The 21,757-nt window shown below is 41.9% G+C and overlaps 1 protein-coding gene across 14 annotated transcripts in view; it reads right to left on the bottom strand.

Annotated features, from left to right (window-relative positions):
* Positions 1-21,757, bottom strand: part of wnk1b (WNK lysine deficient protein kinase 1b) — a 231,931-nt gene that overhangs the window by 71,567 nt on the left and 138,607 nt on the right. The window contains exon 1 of one of the 14 annotated variants that reach the window (XM_034163668.1): positions 9,943-10,123. The exons of the other annotated variants lie outside the window; for them this stretch is intronic. Coding sequence (XP_034019559.1) covers positions 9,943-10,064 — 122 coding nt within the window. The 5' untranslated portion in view covers positions 10,065-10,123. Of the gene's footprint in view, positions 1-9,942; positions 10,124-21,757 lie in introns of those variants that run through there. 14 annotated transcript variants of the gene reach the window in all.

The following is a 21,757-nucleotide window of genomic DNA, read 5'->3' as shown; positions in this document are numbered from 1 at the left end:
GAGGTGGGATGGATTATCTCAGCAAAGGAGAAGTGCTCACTATCACAGATTTAGACTGGTTTGTGAACAATATTTGAGGGAAATGGTGATATTGTGTATGTGGAAAAAGTTTTAAATCTTTGAGTTCATCTCATACAAAATGGGAGCAAAACCAAAAGATATATATATATATATATATATATACACACACACACACACACACACACACACACACACACACTAGCCTATTACAAATTCCAAGGAGGGTTTGATTCATAGACTGAAATGAAAACTATATTCACCAGCAAAACTATCACCTCCCACCTATCCTGGATTCCCATGAACTGTTAGGGTGTGACTAAAGCTGCCTCAAGAAGAGACAGCTGTTACTACTACTACTAAAGTGCTCAACAGCCTATGTCACCGCCCATATGTCAAAACATATGTGTGCCAAATCTGGCTCAATTCTGAGGTGCTGTTTGGACAGGAGAAGGACATATACCCACCCACACACAGTTGCCTCTTAGTGTATACATTGTAAACTAGGTCAGATAAATGAAGAACAGCATTTTTTATGATCATAACTAGGGATGGGTACCGAGAACCGGTTCCTTTCGGGTATCATTAAGAAATTATTCGATCCACCAACATCAATAAGCTTTGTGCTTAACGATTCTGTTATCGGTCCTTCAGATGGATTATCTCAGCAAAGGAGAAGTGCTCACTATCACAGATTTAGACTGGTTTGTGAACAATATTTGAGGGAAATGGTGATATTGTGTATGTGGAAAAAGTTAGAGATCTTTGAGTTCATCTCATACAAAATGGGAGCAAAACCAAAAGTGTTGCATTTATATATTTTTTTGAGTGTATGTTAATTGTATTATATATATATATATGAAGAGTTCAGATGCAAAAGCCAGTATCTCCAAAACCATAAATTTTTAGTTGACACCAACATGTACTTGGCTGTCAAGGGACCATCAGTGTACAAAATATGAAAGAATTTGAACAAACTGTTTTCATGTATTGATGAAAGTCTGTGCATTTCTGCATAGGGTTTCCTTTAAATCTCCATTTTTCCCCATTTGAAAAAAAAAAAAAAAAAGACTTACTGGGTTAGGCATCTGAACTCTTCATATATAGGAGGCCTGTTAGAAAAGTAACGGACCTTTTTATTTTTTCAAAAACTATATGGATCTGATTCATATGTTTTTACGTCAGCCAAGCTTGAACCCTCGTGTGCATGCGTGAGTTTTTCCACGCCTGTCGGTTGCGTCATTTGCCTGTGAGCAGGATTTGAGTGAGGAGTGGTCCACCCCCTCGGCAGATTTTCATTGTCAGGAAATGGCGGAATGATTTGGGCTTTTTTTCCATCAGAATTTTTTCAGAAGCTGTTAGAGACAGGCAGCTGGAAACCATTAGAAAAATTTATCTGGCTTTCGGTGAAAATTTTACGGGCTTCACAGAGAATAAGGAGTGTTACTACATGCCCAGCTCTCCACAATTTCTCTTATACTCACTCGACTGGTAAGCACTGAAAGCCGAGATAGGCATGTCCCAACTTGTCCTCTGGCACTCCAAAATGGAGGTGTTCCTTTGTCTCGCTTCATCAGCGAATCGGTCATGACGCGCGAAGCCTCCGCGCGGCTTTCCATGACAAAATCTCTTGTTAAAAGTGAAATCTGACAGAAAATGGCTGATGTCCAGCTCTTGTGATAACCAGAGAAATTGCACATGACGGTCCCGGCTCCACACAGCCATCCGTTTAGAAATGATGTGGTGGTTTCTGCCTCTCGATGGCGGCTCAGAGCGCGGCGCGCCGTGCGCCATTGTGGGCCGTCCTTAAAGCTGTAGTAACACTCCTTATTCTCTGTGAAGCCCGTAAAATTTTCACTGAAAGCCAGATAATTTTTCGAATGGTTTCCAGCTGCCTGTTTCTAACAGTTTCTGAAAAAATTCTGATGGAAAAAAAGCCCAAATCATTCCGCCATTTCCTTGCAATGAAACAACGATGAGAAGGGTGGAGCAGTGCTCACTCAAAGCCTGCCCACAGGCGAATGACGCAACCGACAGGCGTGGAAAAACTCATGCATGTGCACGAAGGTTCAAGCTTGGCTGACGTAAAAACATATGAATCAAATCCATATAGTTTTTGAAAAAAATAAAAAGGCCCATTACTTTTCTAACAGACCTCGTGTGTATATATATATATATATATATATATATATATATATATATATATATATGTTGTTTGTTTTTTTTTTTTACATAACTCAAACCACAAGTTCCCAAGACTTCAGTATTGACACTAACATCCACACCTACACTGATTATTCCTAACGGTTTCATGTACTTAAACTACACTCCCTGACTTTCCTTGTCGCCTGTCTTCACTTCCTCTGCCTTCTTTTTCTCCCTTTGTGAAGCTGGAACGGTGTTGACAGATGAGTTAAATCCTGTGGCACGCAACATTAAAGTGACACTGCATAAGCCCATCTCCACACGTACAGTCACTCAGCGGCGCTCTCGTTTCAACACATACACACACGACAATAACAGATTTGCATCTTCACTCGGCCATATGGAAAGTGTCGTGTGTGTGAATGTGAACAGATAAGCATTCACACGCACAATCAAACCAGCGAAAACCTACGCCTCCTTCTCACACGCACTCAGAAGAAGGAACGTTAAACACCCCAAGTCCATTCTGGTCAGTGTTTCCACTCTCACCAGCTCCCTCCTTCCCTATCAGACCTCCTTCTCCTCATCTCTCTTTTTCCATCACTTCAACACGCTGGAGTCCCTCTCCTTTCTCAGTCTTCGTTTGGACCACAGCCAAACCGCTCCGCTGCCTTGATTCTGCTGCCTTCATTCAGTTTTCCAACAGTAAGCACACGCATGGACACGTAACACATAAAAGTTGTTAAGTCTAGTTTAAGTACAGTATTTTGGCCTAAGGACTTTTACAAATAATGAAATGCTGCTAAAAGTCTAAATCTATTCCTGAATAATGTGACTTGTTTCTTTTGGCTTCTTCCATTTGTTCAGGGTCACCACAGCAGATCAAGTGTGGATCTGAATGTTGATTCACTACTAGTTTATACTGGATACCTTTCCTGGTACAACTCTGGGAGGAAAGAGTGAAACCAGCACACTGCCCAACATTTAGAAATAAAGTACAACGTATAACCACTTTTCACCTTTAAAAATACATATTTTTAACAATCTGCAATTTATAAGAAATCGGGTTGAGTTAAATTATAAAACAATCTGACACGTATTCAAACACATGAGCTATGACATGGTTCAGTAACAATAGTTTTTGCTCTGGAACGATTTAATTCTATGTGATAGGAAGCAACTGGAAGCAATTATTTTCAATGATAAATTAGAATGAGCTAAAAGTGGCATTGCTCACCTTCAAATACATATTTCATAAAAGAGGTACAACTCCTTCAGGTTTTCACCACTGGGGGCAGTACCACATACAGTATCAGAAGTCGCAGCATAGGACAAGCCCCAAGCAAGAAGCCAGCTGTTTTTAGCCTGTTAGCATAGCATCATTTTTTTTCTATAATGAAATTAACTTAAAGAAAAGGGTTTGAATTCTTCACCAAATATTCTTGCCCGGTTTAAATATGCACTTCGCTACATTAAGAGGAATGAAAATACTATGAGGGCGGATTCACTGGCAAGGAAGCTGCAAAAGAATAATGTTAATGGCTTCTGGAAAAAATAAAAACTGTTAATAACTGCAAGACCTCCCTCCCGTCTAATACAGACGGTGTGAGTGGACTTGAAGAGATTTCACAGTTATGGCGTAAACGATACTCTGAGCTGCTAAACTGTGTAAAAAGTGATCTGTTTATTGTGGATAATGTAGAGTTTACCAATGATGTTATTGTAACTCCTGCTGAAGTCCATGAAGCAATGATTAAGTTAAAAGACAATAAGGCCTGTGGTCTGGATAATATTACAGCTGAACATATTAAATTTGCCAGTAAGAAATTATGTCCTCTGGTGGCTATGTGCTACACGGGTCTTCTAGTTCATGGAGTCTTACCTGATTCCATGCTTTCTGTTGTGTTAGTGCCAGTAATTAAAGAAAGTGGGGAAGCTAAACAGCTCAGATAATTATAGGCTAATAGCCCTGGCCAGTGTCATGTCTAAAGTGCTGGAGACAGTGTTGTGTGGGCCGCCAGAAGAGGAGGTACTGCTGGCCCACCACCAGAGGGCGCCCTGTCTGGAGTGCGGGCTCCAGGCACCAGAGGGCGCAGCCGCCTCACAGGAGCAGCCAGGGTGACAGCTGTCACGCATCACCTGCAACAGCTGTTACCAATCATCTGATGGCAGGAGTATATCAGCAGGACGACGTCTCCACCTCTTTGCCGAGATATCGTTCTACCTGGAAGGTAACGTACCTCAGCTGTCTGCTTGACAATATCCTTTGTGACTTTTATGCATTATCTTTTGGACTGTTTTTTCCAATGAGAGGTGGAGGTAGCTTTCCTGCCGTGCTGATTCCTGGGTGCAAACGCATCCTTGTTCACTTGCTTTTTGTTCCTCGCCAGCAGTACCAGATCCGACACGCGGAGGGCAGTGGCCACCTGGGAGTTCGGGACTTGGCGGCTCCAGTATTCCCGGGGTCTGGTGGCGGAGGAAATCGTGTGGTTCCGGTTCTGCTTTGGACAGGCGTCTCCTATCTTCGAGCCTGCCCACACGACACCTTGTGAATTGACTATTGTCTATTGTTGCAATCTGTTGTATTTGTTGTGCACATTCACAACAGTAAAGTGTTGTTATTTGACCTATTCCATTGTCCGTTCATTTGCGCCCCCTGTTGTGGGTCCGTGTACCTACACTTTCCCAACAGACAGTGCTACTGTGTAGACTTGAAAGGTATGTCTTGACTACGGACAACCAATTTGGTTTTAAACAAAAGCTTGGTACTGACTTGTGTATCTATGCGTTAAAGGAAATTTTACATAGATATAATAGACTAAATACTATATGTTTATGTGTTTCATAGATGCGTCTAAGGCGTTTGATCGTGTCAATCATGAGAAATTATTTTTAAAACTGTCCAACATTGGGGTACCTGGTTTTTTTAATTAGAGTATTGGTCTATTGTTACTCACATCAGACAATGAGGGTAAAATGGGGGAATGTGACCTCTGCTCCCTTCCTTGTCACTAATGGTGTTCGACAGGGCGGAATTTTATCTCCTTTTCTTTTTAATGTGTATATGAAAGATTTGTCATTGTCTCTAAATATGTGTGGAACTGGCTGTAGGGTTGGTGACATACTAATCAATCACATCATGTATGCAGATGACTTGGTCATCTTTAGTCCCTGTACTGCTGGTTTGCAACAGTTACTAAGAATATGTTCACAGTATGGAGAAGAGTGAGACATAAAATATAATGCTAGTAAGAAAAAGATCATGATCATAAGGAGCAGAGAAGATAAACGATCATCCTTCCCTGCCTTCTATTTGGCTGGCACTGCACTCATTGAGTGCAGTGAGATTAAATATCTGGGCCACATTATTGCTAATGACCTGACAGATGATAGAGATAACTATAGGCAACGGCAGAAATTGTATGTGCAAGCGAACATGCTGTGCCGTAAATTTAGTATGTGCTCTGTGTCGATCAAGATCTCACTCTTCAAAGCGTACTGTACACCAATGTACACTGCACAACTGTGGTGCCCCAATAAACAAGGCAGCATTCGGAAACTCATGGTGGCTTACAATGACAGCATGAGGCTGATGCTGGGAATTCCAAGAAGGTCTAGTGCAAGTCAAATGTTTGTCAGTGCTGGGGTACCTACTTGTGCAGCTGTGCTGTGTAATCCGACATATAGATTTATGTGCAGGGTATCTGAGTTACAAATCAACGTAACTGCTGTTTTGGCTAGCCCTGGACATAGCTCTGTGAGACTGTTCTCTAGGTTGTCGAATCACTGGCGAACGTGTCTGTATGTGTGACAGTGAGCTATGCAATATCTGTATGTTTTTTTTTTTGCTGTGTTGTGATGTTTTTTTCTGTGTTATGGATCCCCCTGGGTCTGGAATAAATAAACTGTTCTTCTTCTTCTTTAGTTCTCTTCAAAATTTTGCATAGTCTTTTGTGTAGTAGGAGACAAAGCAGTGAGGAGTCAAAACGGGACGGGAATTGACTTTCTCATTCGGAACGTGTCCTTTGACCGTTTACGAGAATTAGAACTGGAAATAGCAGCGTAACAGCTTCACTCAACAGATTCAGAACACTGCCTTCAGATCAATCCAGAGAACTGTGAATCGATGTAGTCTTATTGTTTATTTTAAAGGCGATTTCTCATTCACAGCGATGAACTGTCACACCCATGAGACCCATCACACCCATAAATTCAACAAAATAAATAAATTAAAAACAAAAAGAAACGGGCAACAGTGGTTTTGCATGCACTCAAACAAAAGCTGAATGAGATTTGAATCTTGAGAACTGATTTGTTTATTTAATTAAACAGAGGAACAACGCATTTGATTATTGGTGGAATAAGAATATGTTTGGACATTTTCAATAAAATTTTCTATTGATCCAAAAAAAACAAATACATTTTTTTCAAAATTCTAAGCTTACCCTAAGATCATTTTAGAACAATCAACTATTTGTTTTAATATCTAACAGTTACTACAATTATACAACAGTTATAAACAATTTCCTTCAGGATTAATAAAGTTCTTCTTATTGTTATACTTTCTAAAACTGTTATGCCTCTGTGTCCAAAAAATGGTTAACACAAAACCACCAATATATTAAATTTTCAATGATGTAGAACATAGAAGAGAAACCACTACAAATCATATTTGAGAAGCTGGAACTGGATAATGTTTGGCTAATTTTCTTATAAATGACTTACGAGATACTGTAAGTAGTTTATCCAAAACTGTTGTTAGCCAATTGTCTGTAGAACGCCCGAATAACTGATGTCTTGTTTTGTACTATTCCAAAACTTTTGATTTTGAGCTACTGGTGTACGAGTATTATCTTTTCAGACAACAATAATCTAAATATTTTGAAATGTTTCCCGTTTTTAAACTGACAGCTGTGTGTCGTGTGTGCAGGACTAATGGTACTGAGCAGGATGGAGAGAGTCTGTACTGGTATTTGATTTAAAAAAAAAAAGTTTTAAAAAAATGACTTCAGTTATCCAGTAGAGAGCACTACCGCCCCTAAAAGCACTCAGTCACAGGTGGATCATCAGTCAGCTGGGGTGAGGTTCCACTTCATCTGGTTATCTGTTTGTCCTCTGATCTCGCTGTGTGTTTCACAGTCCGCGTCTCTAATTTACAAATAAACGTCACCATCAGATCAGTCATCCCACCGCCGGATCACGGCTCATTTCATCTGTCCCTCGTCCTCTCTGTCAGGAATGAGAGGAATTTGCAACAAAAGCAGCAGCTAGCAGGTGGGCTGATGTCCCACGATGCACTGCATGGAGTGTGCAATGTGTCACTCGCCCCACATTTAGCCTTTTGTTATTTTCCCCGAGCGCCACATTCACATTCGCACCACCACAGCAGAAAGGCTGGCGTGCGAGCTCGCGGTGTTAAACATTCACAGACGCATTACGTTTACATGTTAGAGGGACACAGAGACATCTGAAACTGATGCGCAAAAACACGTAAACAATTCAGAAATGTTTTCCTTCAAAATCAAGGTAATGTTAAATCTATAATATTGGTTAATGAAGAGAACATTTCATATGTCCCATTCCACAATGAATATATTATTTTCTTTTTAACACCATCTGCAGGAGGGCGTGCGTGAGCTTTTGAAAAATCCAGAAGCTACCTTTAACCTCAAGTGATGCACACGCACATAGCGTGCACGCTGATGTCCGTGAGATGTCTTGTATATCACTTCAGAGGTGTTATCTGGTAACAAGAACAGTATTTTGGTTTTACAAGTGTTTTATTCTCACTAGCTTTTACATAATATATGAGAAACGTGTTAGATTACAAAGAAATGCAGCAGTTTTGGAACTGTTTCCGCCATGTTGGATTAGCAGCCAGTGACATCACAGTGCCTCTACTCTGATTGGCTGTCACCGTGTCCTTCTGGGGAAGCCCCCAAGTGATTGATGATGACACTAACATAGACTGTATGGGTCCCAACCACTGCTGCCGTAAGTACTTCAGTCCGCCTGTTTACAAAATTTACCCTTTAGGGGAACTTTTTATTAATTTTTTCTAGGCAACACGAATTTCTATTGTATTGGGCATTCCAAGGGGAAGTTGATCAAGTCTATGACCTCCCCTTGGACTAATTTTTTGAGGCAACACGAATTTTGATTGTATTGGAATGTCATATTGTGAATCCCCTATTTACGAGGTCTATTAGAAAAGTATCCGACCTTATTATTTTGTTTAAAAAACCATATGGATTTGAATCACGTGTGATTACATCAGACATGCTTGAACCCTCGAGGGCATGCGAGAGTTTTTTCACGCCTGCGGTTACGTCATTCGCCTGTGGGGCAGTCTTTTGAGTGAGGAGTCCGCCCACCCTCTTGTCGTTTTTTTCATTGTTAGGAATGGCTCAGAGACTGCTGCTTTGTTTGATAAAATTTTTCCAAAACTGTAGGCACAACTGAGTGGACACCATTTGATAAATTCAGCTGGTTTCGTTCAAAATTTTAACAGTGGCTGATGAGAGATTTTGGTCTGTTTAGGGTCGCTTTAAAGGACGCCCACGGTTGCCTGACGGCGATCTGCGCTTCGAGGCGGCGTCATCCTCGCTGTTTCAAGTGAAAACTTCCACATTTCAGGCTCTGTTCACCCAGTAAGTCGTCAGAGAACAGAGAACTTTCAGAAGAAGTCGCATGAGGAGTTTATGCGGACATTCCACTGTTAAAGGTCATTTTGGTAATGAAAGAACGTGCGGGCAGAGTCGCATGTCGGGCCGCACCCGAACCGCAAGGGGTTTGCGACAGGAAAAACACCTCCGTTGGAACATGCCCAAGCTGTTAAACAATTTCTCAGTTACTCACTTGTTGAAAGCCATCAAAAGCCGCTGAATTTTACAAATGGTTTTCAACACGGAGGTGTTTTTCCTGTCGCGGCGCAGACAGATTTGTGGCGTCGTCACGGAAACGACTCGGCGAATTTGCGCACACGTTCTTTCATTACAAAATGACCTTTAACAGTGGAAGGTCTGCATAAAACCCCTCATGCCGGCCTCTTTCTGAATCTTCTCTGTTCTCTCACGACGTCCTGGGTCCACAGAGCCTTAAATTAGGAGAGATTTCAGCTCGAAACAGCCAGGACGACATCACCTGGGAGCGCTGCGCGACGTCCCGCTCCGTGGGATGTCCTTAAAGCGACAGAAACACCCCATAGTCTCTCATCAGCTGTTAAACTTTTCACCGAAAACCAGCTAAATTTCTCGAATAGTGTCCACTTGGATATCCCTCACAGGTCCTGAAAAAAGTTTGATAAAGCAATGCACAGCCGTCTCGAGCAGCGTCTCAAACAAAGGAATTCAGCCGAGAGGGCTTGACCAGTGCTCACTCAAAGCCTGCCCACAGGGAAATGACGTCACCGACACGCGTGAAAAAAACTCACGCATGCGCACGAGGGTTCAAGCATGATTGGTGTAATCGCATGTCATTCAAATCCATATATATATATATATATTTTTTTTTTATAAAACTGCCGGTTAGTTTTATAAGAAACCTCGTAAAGGCTAATAAATAAATTATAGTGGTGCCAAAAAAATTATTTTTATGCCTTAAAATCTTAAAAAGCTTAGTGACCCTATACCTTTAAAGTCTAACATGTTTGGCGTATTCTGCCTGGATCGTGCGGAGTATTTGGTGTTTCATACAATCTGCTATCAAAGACATCTATTTGACAGCAGAAAGAAATTTAATGTTTGCAAATATATCGTTCGATTAAGTTGTTGTACTCACGTTTTTAGCGTTCCTGAAGTCATGAGTTCGGTCACGAGCACAATACATTCTTTCCTTTGCACGGTCCTTCCCAGGAGTCGTAGAAAGCGCACGATGTTAGGATGCTGGAGGCCCTTTAACATCCCAGCCTCCTCTTTGAAGCGCTGACGCTCCACCTTGGACAGCTTCCGATCCTATACACAACACGGGACACACAAATCAGTCAATCCAGTATTTATCTTAAAATCTGAAACACACACACACACCACACACACACACACACACACACACACACACACACACACACACACACCACACACACACCACACACACACAAAGAAGATGTCCTACACAGGCCCTGAGATCTGCTGTTGTCTGTGCTTATCCCCGGATACTGTACTATGATGTTGATCAAGTCTATCAAGCCCAGACTGGTACCCATTTGTACTGATTTTCACCAAATATGAAGTGGATGTACTCCAGATGAAGGAACGCTGCACAAATCTCAAGCCTCCAGTTAAAACAGAGTGCTCACAGACCTTAACGAGATACTAGACTGGACTATAACGGAAAGAAAATATGGCCCCAACGTGACAGTCACCAAGTAAAACAACTGAAAGGATTATCAAGTATGTAAAAGTAAGTAAGTCCCTTCGGCTGCTCCCTTGTTTGCACTCGGGGTTGCCACAGCAAATCCAAGGTGGATCTGCATGTTGATTTGGCACAGGTTTACGCCGGATGCCCTTCCAGACGCAACTCCACATTACATGGAGAAATGTGGCAGGGGTGGGATTTGAACCCAGAACCTTCCGAACTGAAACCAAGCGCATTAACCACTTGGCCACCACCCCTGCTGAGAAAATTGGGCAGGCACAGGAAAAAAAAATGTATTGAACAGGATTTACATGCAGTAAGGCCAAATGAAAACAGCAGAAAGCAAGGTTAGACTGGACTAAAAAGACACAATTACAGAGTGCAGATGACAGGATGAAAGTGATATTCAGTGATTATGAATCAGCATTGGCTGACTGCTGGAAATAAACAAGCAAATATCCCCCCCATGGATTTGGATGCCAGGGAATGGACCAGCACAGGCGTTGGCCTTTAACTCAACAGTCATTGAAAAGGTATAACGTAACATCCTGGGCACCTTTCCCATTCAGGAAGATCGTGTACAAGAGTTAAAGCCTCTCGTCTCCAAATTCCCATCAACTCAATGGCTTGTCCAGCAAACAGTCCGGATCTCAATCCCACTGAAAGACTGTGGTGGAAATTTAAACAATCGCTGACCAATGGTGAGATTCCAACCTGCACAGTTGATCTACCGGCGACTATTTGAGAAAGCTCCCTTCAACTACCTTCGTGGAATGTATTATTCCTGAAGTCTGTGACCCAAAGACCACCATAAAAGCACATTGATGACTGACTTAAGGTGCCTTGACACTTGCATGAATTTGATTCCCACACTGGCACGCAATTTAGCGTGCTAATAAGTAAACTCGCTGTAAACTGTCCATGAACTGTGCGCGGCCGCGTGCCAGTGCGCAAATAAAAATTTTGAAATGTTCAAAATTTCTGACATGCACAAATTTCATGCCACTTGCGCGAACTCAACGTGAGCGCTATGCAACCTATTCGCAAACACTGCATGTCGATGCGTGACATTGCGCACAGGGCCTCGCTAGGGATGGGTATTGATAAGATTTTAATCGATAGATACCATTATCGATTCCGCCTATCGATCTGATTCTTTATCAATTCCTCTTGTGAATTTTCTGTGTACTAAAAGTAGGCTTTACAGGTTTTCTATGTGAACAACATTTTATTGAGTCAAAGTAAATAAATGTGAAATTGATCACGGGATCCTTAAACTCTGGACATAATAAATTCTATATGGTGGATCCTTGATCTCTGGACATAAATAGAAATAAACAAAATCTGTAGTTTTTGTCAAAAGCATTTCCTTTCAGACATTATAGGCATGAATGTCACACCATACCTACGAGCTGAGCTCTTGCAGCTGGCTGTGCTGCACGTCAGCATTAATTTAATTCATAAAGAACACAGGATGTCTCATTTTGGGAGGAAAAAAATGTTTTAGTCTATTGTAGTTTATTGTCTGTATTACAACGTTTGGAAAGACGTGTCATTTTATTTAAAGCGGCGATTCGCTTTGAAGTTATTAATTCTGACCGGACTCTAACTCGACCCAGCAGACAGCGGAGCAGAGTTTGGAGCTGTGCCAACAGAACAAAGGACTATTCTCGTTTCTTGACTGCAACAAGACAGGAGTCCCAGTTAGTGACTTTAATCCACACAAAAGTGACTCACAATTGACATATTTTAATGGCTTTGAGAGGAGTTAAGAAGCAGAGTTGCCACTTCTGAAGAAGAGCGAATCAAAGAACCAACAAAGCAGCGGATTGAAGCAATGATTCATTGATTCAAGCTTTAAATTGGAGTCGCACTGCAGAAGCGGTTGATTACAGAGCCGCTGCAGGGTCTGTAATCAACGTAGAGAAATGATCATTTCCCCGACAAACACCCTCAAACACAACAGCCACTCTGAAGGACGATAAGGGAATCATTAAGCAAAAGACTTTTGATGTCAGTGGATCAAATCATTTGTTAAAGATACCCGAAAAAACTCGATACCCAACCCTAGGTCTCGCACAGTTTATGCACAGTGTATAACAGTTTATGGCAAGTTTACTGATTGGCACGCAATCTTGCGTGCCAATCAGTAAACTCGTTGTAAACTGTTGTAAACTGCCTGTGAACTGTGCACAGCCGCGCGCCAGTGCCAAAGGAAAATTTTGAAATGTTAAAAATTTCTGGCACACACAAATTTCGCGCCACTTGTGCAAACACTGCGCAACCAATTCGTAAACACTGCGTGTCACTATGTGTCGATATGTGTCATTACGCGCAGGGCTTCGCACAGTTTACACACAGTGTACAACAGTTTACGAAGAGTTTACTCATTGGCACACAAGTGGCGGCGTGGGGATCTAATTGGTGCAAGTGTCAAGGTAGCTTTTCAAGCATACCATCTAATGACATACTGGCACGACAAATTGCGCGGTAGTGCGGAACCAAAATTCGTGCAATTATCAAGGTGGCTTTACTTTGTCAATAATTCCTTTTTTTCCTTCAACACTGAGGGATTCATTCTTTTTTCCCCATCTAATTGATCAGGAGTGAAATATGGCAGTAATTTTACTGTTTACTTGCTACAAAGTAATAAACCTGGGAGAACGTCCTCTAAGTGTAGTGACTGCGGAATTTTTGCCAGAGATTGTACTACAGCATTAGTCCAGTTGTAATTCTACTTAACAAAGCTACTTAAATCAAAACAGGCAAAAGCAAACATATCGTCTGAATATGGAGCCACATTACGCTGATAAACGTGTGTTCTTGTCGATATGAGCAACGTACCTTCACTACTACTGTGAGGCCACAAAGCGCTAAAAGCGTCTGAGAAAGTAGCCGCAGCTTTAAGCTGGTCTTTATTAGAAGTAGTCATACTTTTATATAAAAACCTCCTGAATTCCTCCATCCTGTGGAAGGCTGCCTTCTTAGAAGACACATGCTCTCAAAGTTTAATGGGCATTCCAGCTCTACCACTGATACCTCAATAAACATAGTTCCGAGGGCCTATTTAGATGGTTCACATCTTGTAAAGCGGTGTGTGGTTGTGCGTGTATGTGTGCATGTTTGCACACTGGCATCGGTCTAGTTCAGCAGTTTTCAAACTATTTCGGATTTTTTAAAAAACACTACTGTGGCAGCTGTACTTTTATGTTCACCTTTGCGCATGAACATTTAACAGCTGCTGAACCTGATTTCTGTACGTGACAATTTTTGTAAAACCGGCGAGTTTTTTTTAAACTCATCAATAACCTGCTCATTTTGTCCTGTACATATTGTTTTCTTGTAGTCAATTTTGCTATCAGCAGAACTGTCTGGTTAATTCTTCCCACATTTTATATAATCATTTACTGTGCATGCTACTGTATTAACGCTACCTTTTTAGATTAAAGGGGTCATTTTATGCTAAATCTGTCTTAAGTTGTCTTTAACAGTTAGATGCAGCTGGAGTTTCATGTCAAATATTCTCAGTGTCCTGCAATTCTGTATCTCTGTATGTAAAACTTCTCTCGTTCGAAGCTAAACTCAGGCTTGAAACAAATTGTATTACATTTCTGTGACATATGTCACAGAAGTCTACATCTGGAACCCTGTGTGCTCTATGAGACATGCCCACACTGTGTAAAAGAATGATGGCAATTCCTACAGTCCCAAGGTCATTCCTCAGGAACATGACAATACTTCTTGTTTGTCCAACACTGGTGCATAATCATTTTTCCCCTTCTTGTTATTAATCAGTTCTGCGTGCAAACATAACTGATGCACAACAGTGCATGAAAAATAGACAAAATGAGACCTGCTGGACAGTGACTTAAAAAACGCAACGTAATGTCATAAAGGATTGAATATGGTTGCAACTTCCCACATGACTAATTTACTGAGTTGCTTATGTCACATACTCATATTACGCCTCTATACAATAGGTGGATGTTACGCTGACAGCAGGTTTCACCAACTACAGAAAAACCCAACTAAGAAAAACCCACATGAAGAAATGCTACAATCAATACAATTACGACACTGATTTACTATACAACATGACCTCAATCATTTTTGGTGAGCTTAATGTGCCAGACGGATTTATGCGCGTATTTGTTTACAAAAGAATCTCACCAACATTTTAGCTACAAGATCTCGTAATAAAGAGCAAAGTTTTCACCGACATTATATGACTTGAGTACAGCTTGTAAACTCAAACCAAACAAATAAAAATAAAAAGCTGAAACACGTTTTGCTGTTGGACTTTCACCCGCATACAAACCAAGAATACATTACTCCAATATATACTATCCAATAATTCCAGCCAAAAACCTTTAAAGATCAAGTCCAAATACACTTGTTTCAAGGCTCTGGTCTGGGAACGTTGTGGGTTTAAGCTAAATGAGAGATGCAAGCTCAATAACGCGCATGAACCGTTATGTCATCTGTTTATTTAAAACAAGATGAGGGTTATTTACGTTTTTTTGTTTTATTTTTATTTTGTAAAGAAAGCTGAGAATTAATACTATTTTAAGTTGACTTTTTACTTTACTTGCTTTATTAATTTTGAACATTTTTTTATTTTTTAACATTCCAAATCCAACGTATCCCAATTATTATCCCGTCCAATGTATCAAATCTGAAATGTGTATTTCAGACACATAACGCTTGGTTTATTGAGATAAATATTTGTACCTGTTCACTGTTCCTAAGAAGCTGTTGAACAAAACGTCTGTAATTTGATAACCAATCCACCTACTGATCGGCATCTGAGACTGAAATGTTTTAAAAACCCTTTTGCTGCTTCAGGGATCAGAATTTTCCGACTTGTTATTTTCATATTGTAGAACCAGGGGCCTCGTCCATATCATATGACTTAAATACACACAAAGAGAGAGAGTGAAAAGAGAGAAAGTCTGAAAGCCTCAGCGCCTTTCTGAGTCCATTAGCGTGTGCAGAATTTGTACGCGTGTGAGCGTGTGTGCTTGGTCTGGTAACGTTTATACCCTCATCCTGCAGCAACCATTCCACTGATGATGGTCCATTAGCAGCTGACGCACAACAAAACCTCTGTACAGCTTCAGAAACACACTCGCATCAGGGTCTCACGCTCAGTCTTTCTCTCCTCCTTTTCACTTCACGATCACATGGCCACTGCGGTCACATGACAAAAGCTGTAGATCAGCTGACTGGCTGGAAACCAGCATTCTGTTTCCCAGCAGCAGCACTTAGAAAAGACCCTGACCACCCAGAGGGAGACACCTCCCACCGCCCCCCAGGACACTTCTCGTTCCTCGCTGTCTCTGGCTCCGTGTGAGAGAGCAAAAGCAGACACAAGTCTAACAGGAAAGGCGGTGGGGGGACTTTTAATCCATTATTAATGATGCATGAAACATCTCACACGCAGTTTATGCTTCAAAATTAGAGAACACATATTGTACTGTCCAGAGTATAAGTAGTGGTTTTGGTTCTTTTGTTTTCTAAAGCATGGTTTACACAGACGTTTTTTTCTCGGCGGGTAGTACATAGACTGAAGTTCGCAGTAGTTCCGGCTGTTTTCGCGGTGGAAAGGGGCGGAGCATTGCCAGTGTTTTGACCGCCGTAATAGCTGCAAATACGCGGATAAAGTGCCGCTAAATCCACAGAATAAAGCGGCGTTTTGATGCCGTAGCATCCGGCACACGTCAGGCAACGGGGTTAATACCCAGTTCTATCCTTTACAATCGCAGGTTAAGACGCACGTGAGAATGGCGGTGTTCTGCTGCCGCCGATAATGCCCTGTGTACCACTGGATTTATCCAGGCAAATCCTGCGTTACTCCAGGAACTTTTGCATATAGGCACCGCCCCCAGAGTATAATAGGCTGAAGCAGCAGGAATACATGCCTCTGTCACTGCAGGGGGAGGGAGATACTCAGCCTTTTCTTCTCCTTCCTTTTCTCCTCCTCAACGTGTTGCTCCGTCTCCACCACAGGGCTACCCTCTGCTTCTGAACCAGACCTCTTGGTAAGTCCTTGCTGCTGCCACTTTTCTTTTAGGAGGCATACTGGAGCTTCTCTGCAAAAATATCTGGAGCTGGCTGCGAGTGAGAGGCCTGCATGCAGCACGCTAGCGTTTTTATATTGACCGCCGCCTATCGGCCATTTGGAACGCCGTTAACCGGGAGGTGACGTTTAGAATGGCGTACTGTCTGCTAGCGCCGCCATTTTGTCTGCCTCCGTCGCCGGTTAAAGCGCCCTTGAGGACGCCGATGTGGGCTCTATCGCCGTTTTACATGCCGTTGATTAGGGATACAATGCTGGCCGCCAATTATGGCGGTGTAAACTGCGGCACTACAGGAAGGGGCAGGATGAAACGGCAATTAAAAAGTATCAAACGCTGTTGTTCGCGTTGTCTCCGTCGTCACGCGAATTCTCCGGGAGCGCTCCCGGAATTATTCGACATGTTGAATAATTTTTTCAACGATTCCCAGTAAAGCCGGAACTAAGCCACGCCCCCCAGTGCCGGTGTTAACAACGGCGTGTTATCCTTAAGACGGCCAAAAACTCTTCCGGGATGCTTCTGGGAGCGCTTACCGTCTATGTGTAAACAGGGCTTTACTAGTTACAGGCCCTGCAACTTGCACTCTGGTGTGATTTATACACTGAAAAATCATGCGTTTGTTAATAATAATAACAACAACAACTATTTATATAGGGTTTTCCCAGGAATCAAAGTACTAAACAAAATAAACATCAGTAATAAAAGAATAAATGGCAGTAATAAAAGTACAATACAACAATGCACAAAACCCAAATTCAAGAACTGGTTAAAAATCAATATGACTCACATTTTTATTGGGCACTGCAGTCTCGCTCGATATCACTGGATTTGACCACTTCCAGCCCGCACAAACACAGCATCACTTCTAACGGAAAAATGGTGTAAAGTTTTGTTTTCGACTTCAATCACCAAAGAAGTCGCGAAAAGTGCAGTTTGTTCCACTTCCCAGTGGAGACGGGAAGACGAGAGGTTGTGTTGGTACGTTTCAGAAAGACTTAATGTGAATAATTATACTGGGGTTTTCGCTGGAAGTGTGTCATATGCTCCTTCATTTAACCCCTTTATCACCCACCCTCAAACAATACTACTGTATTGGAATAGTTCCAACAATGTACCCAGCCATCTGTGTTCATCAGATTACTTCTTTTGTCTAAACTGCATCAAATAAGTTGTCCAACTTCCTTTGTTTGGAATTTACAAGTTGTGCACATGTGTTCCAAGTTTCTGTCTGTTGTTGAAGTTGCCCCTGTGGAAACACTGTGTTAAAAAGTGAGCTTCACGAACAGAAAATGGGTGCAACACCAGTGGGACTTGTGCTCTGGAAAACACAATAGTTAACCCTAATCTACACAAAAAGAGAACTCATTAAAATGCACACTTCCGCCAAGGTCTAATGATTGACATCACAATGTTAGAGTCCTACAAAAGGTTTAATGTTTTAGCTCAACCTCATTACACAAACCAACACACAATGATTCCAAATATCTACTACACATAACCACTTGGCCATAATTTTAACCTTGGCCTGTGACAATGACTTTTAAATGTTTCTAAAAATTAAATGACTTGGTACAGCAATCAACTTTTAGTGAGTCAGAGGGAAGTGCCACCACAAAATGGGCAGGAGCCTAAGGTAAGCGGCCAACTATATATAATTAGTTATTTGTTTTTTTTTCCTCTCCATGCTACCAGACATGTTTAATGACATTTTAAACTGTTCAGCGGAGGCAAGAAACAGATTGATCTGCAAGTTTTTAACTTGTTCCGCATAATTATCTTTCAGAGGTGGACAGCCCATGACTGTTTGTGTTCCAAATCAGTACTGGAATGACTAAAATAATTTTTGTCCTGTATGAAAATATGAACTCAAAAACATCCAAAAATAGAGCTCATGTTGAAAAATTCTGAAGTCCTCCTTTAAACCCAACCTTTTTTTAAAAAGATGTATTAAGTTTTTGTGCACTCCAATAAGCTCAAAGTTAAAACATCCCTATGTTACAGATGGATGAAAAATGACACACAGAAAAGTACTATTACAATAGGAAAACTAGCATGAGAACACATCTCGTTATTGAGAGTGAATGTTGATTTTCGCCCTCACCATCCCTTCCTTTCTTCAAAACATCATGAGACTTGAGTTTGTCAGACTCAAAAATACCTTTGCCATCTATCCAGGCTTCGCCCTCTCTCACAAACGCACAAGCGTATCTTCGGGAGGCATAACTACACACACAATCTGAACTCTCTTATCTGACATACACCTCTTCCTTTCCACCTGAGGACTTCTCACTTTCTAAAACCAGTAGTGTTCTCTCATGATCTCTCTTCTTGGTGGGCCATGAAACAAGTCACTTGTGCACCCTCGTGGAAGTTAACAGTTCCAAGTCAGCTAGTCCTGGTTTCTGTCATGAAACAGCTGCTGGAAAAACACAAACGTACATACTGTACACCCGCACAAGGCAAAGTGGCCAGACACACACACGCAGAAGAAGAAGAAGCGGTACTATGCAGCTTCCTGCAGAGAGCTTCCTGCTTTCACACTCTGATTATCTGCTCTGGTCTGCTGCACCCCAGTGAGTGAGGAGTGCTCGTAGCACCAGATGGCAACATGTTAGCAACAAAAGACAACAACGACACATGCCAGAAAGGTACGACTCACAGAAGTGATACAGCAGACAGTGATGTTAGTTACGTTGCACAAAGTGTCTGCTGGAAATCAAAGTCCCCTTTTCAAATTTATGGGAAACAATTCTGTTGATTCTGTTGCATGAATGCAACACGACGGACTAATACACTGCTGGCCTGTCCTGCAACATTTCTGTGACATAACCAACAAGAGAGGAAAAGAGTGAGCAGCTCATACTGACCGGAACGGCAGCTCCAATATCCAACACTGTATCAGGCTCCCCCAAAACTGACACGTGTCCAAAACACACTATGTTAGCAGTATTTGATCTGAGGACATGAATGGAGAGAAACTGTGTCTTTTCCACATCAGCAACACGGCCTTCTTTTTCCACACAATGTGAGAAAAGCATGTTACAAGAGGATCTAATCCTTTTGGAGCAAATGGAAATTAAGACACTGGACATTAATGTATCATCCAAAATAAGAGTTATTCAAATGTCTGGACGTATACTGCAAGCTGAAAGATGATTTATTAAAAGATTATTTCACAGAAAAAACACAATTTTAAAAAAAGTGCAGTCTGTAGTACTGTTTGAGCTGCAGAGTAAAATAAAGTCTAATCTTCACAGGCAAGAAAAAGGGCTGCATGGTGCACTGAGCAATGTGCACATGGACGATAGTGACACAGCTGGACAAATTCTGGCATTTGAGACAAAGAGAAAAGAAAAGGCTTGCATAATTCTAATCTTCCATGAATAAACTACAAGAGAAAACTGTCCGATATAAATGTAATTTAGTCCAATTTAGGGTTTTTGGAAATAAATGGAGTTCGTTGCTACTAAGTGACACATGACCTTCAGGCCAATCAGCTGACAAAAGTGACCTCTAAAGTTTGATATTGATAGTGTAAGCAATTTTATACAACCTGCTGCCCTTAGGGCCCCTTCACACATAGTGCAAATTTGGTCGAAGTGCGCATGAAGCAGGAATCATACGCAAAATGTGTAAATTTGTAGCTGCCTCGAACACCTGTTGCTACAATTATTGGTGCACACCAGTGGCTGAAAAAGAGTGTGCACTGTGCGAGCCCATCAAACCCTCTCGCGGCAGGTGTCGGCCAAATTCCAGGTGACACACACAAACATTTAACACCGTTCGTTTGGCACTTAGAAAATGTGTGGCCGTTTTAAATTTGTCTAAGTGCCCCATGACTGTGGAGTTGCCGAGTGCACATGACGTGCCAGATTGTCGGCTCCCCCACAACATATATGTGCATGTGGTTTGCCCCCGCAGGTGAGGCGCCTCTCATCTGATCACAGTGAGACACCTTGGTCTGTGCGCTGAACGGACAGGGGCGTGGTAGCTGTTGACAACTCTGGTCCTGGACATCAGCGCTACAGAACACGCGCCATGTTTTGATGGACACGCGTATGTGTATGCTTGCTGTCCTCACATCAAAATACATAAAAACATATCGCTTCTGCGACAGGCTGAAGAGCGCGCAGGCTGTTCCAGCTGGACCGGACCACCAGTTCATGTGGACATGCAGCAGGCAATCTGAACGTCACGCCTGTCTGACAGGACAGTGAGCAGCATGCCGTAGGACCATATTACAGGTCAACAGTATGACAAATACACCACAGTCACATATCAGCAGAAATAACCGTACCAAACACAGTTTGGTCAGTTATGACAGCGCTTTTTTCTTTTTCTTTTTTTAGAAAATACATCTATCTGCTTGTTGATTTTAACCCAGGGGTGGGCAATGACGGCCGAGACATTGCAGGTTTTCCTTGCAACCAATCACCTCAGCAGGTGGGTTGCTGATTAGCTTCTCCCCTGAGCATAAACACCTAATCATTAATGAAATCACCTGCTGAGGTGATTGGCAGCAAGGAAAACCTGCAGGGTCTCGGCCTTTCATGGCACATGATTGCCCATCCCTGTTTTAACCATTTCATGCTCCTGTTATGAGACAGTGATTGTGGCACCGTGGTAAAGTTTCCATCTGGTAATCAGAGCGTGTGGGTTCAAATCCTGTGAGTGTTTTTTTATTTAATTTATTTATTTAACCAGGGTTATTTACCCACGGGGTTCAGTATTGCGTCCCCTTTTAGGTATTATTTTTATTCAACCTGGTGATATTCACTAACTATAGAGCTGGTTTTTATTTTATTTTCCTCCACATCAGCAGCGCGATGTGATGCAGCTCGTCCCACAGTGCAAGCAGCTGCAGCAGCTCGCACTGTGTTCCTGCAAGAAAGACACCGTCGCACCGAAATCATGCACGCCTGCCCATCGGCGCGTTTCGTGATGCGCTAATTAGAACTGTTTCACGCTGTTTCATTGTAATTCAACCAAATTCACACTATGTGTGAAGGGGCCCTTAGAAATGTACATCACACCTTGTTTTCAAGCAGTACATTTTGATGGTCCCACATGATGAACATCCAGAAGAAGGAAAAGTTGCAGTTCCTTGGCTAGCTGCTTGAGGCTGGCTCCAAAAGTAAGAAGATTATCATAGAAGGTCATGTTAA

This window comes from Thalassophryne amazonica, chromosome 22 (genome assembly GCF_902500255.1).
Source record: "Thalassophryne amazonica chromosome 22, fThaAma1.1, whole genome shotgun sequence".
NCBI lineage: Eukaryota > Metazoa > Chordata > Actinopteri > Batrachoidiformes > Batrachoididae > Thalassophryne > Thalassophryne amazonica.
Note: the sequence above shows the minus strand (reverse complement) of the source record. Positions and strands in the feature narration are given on the sequence as shown.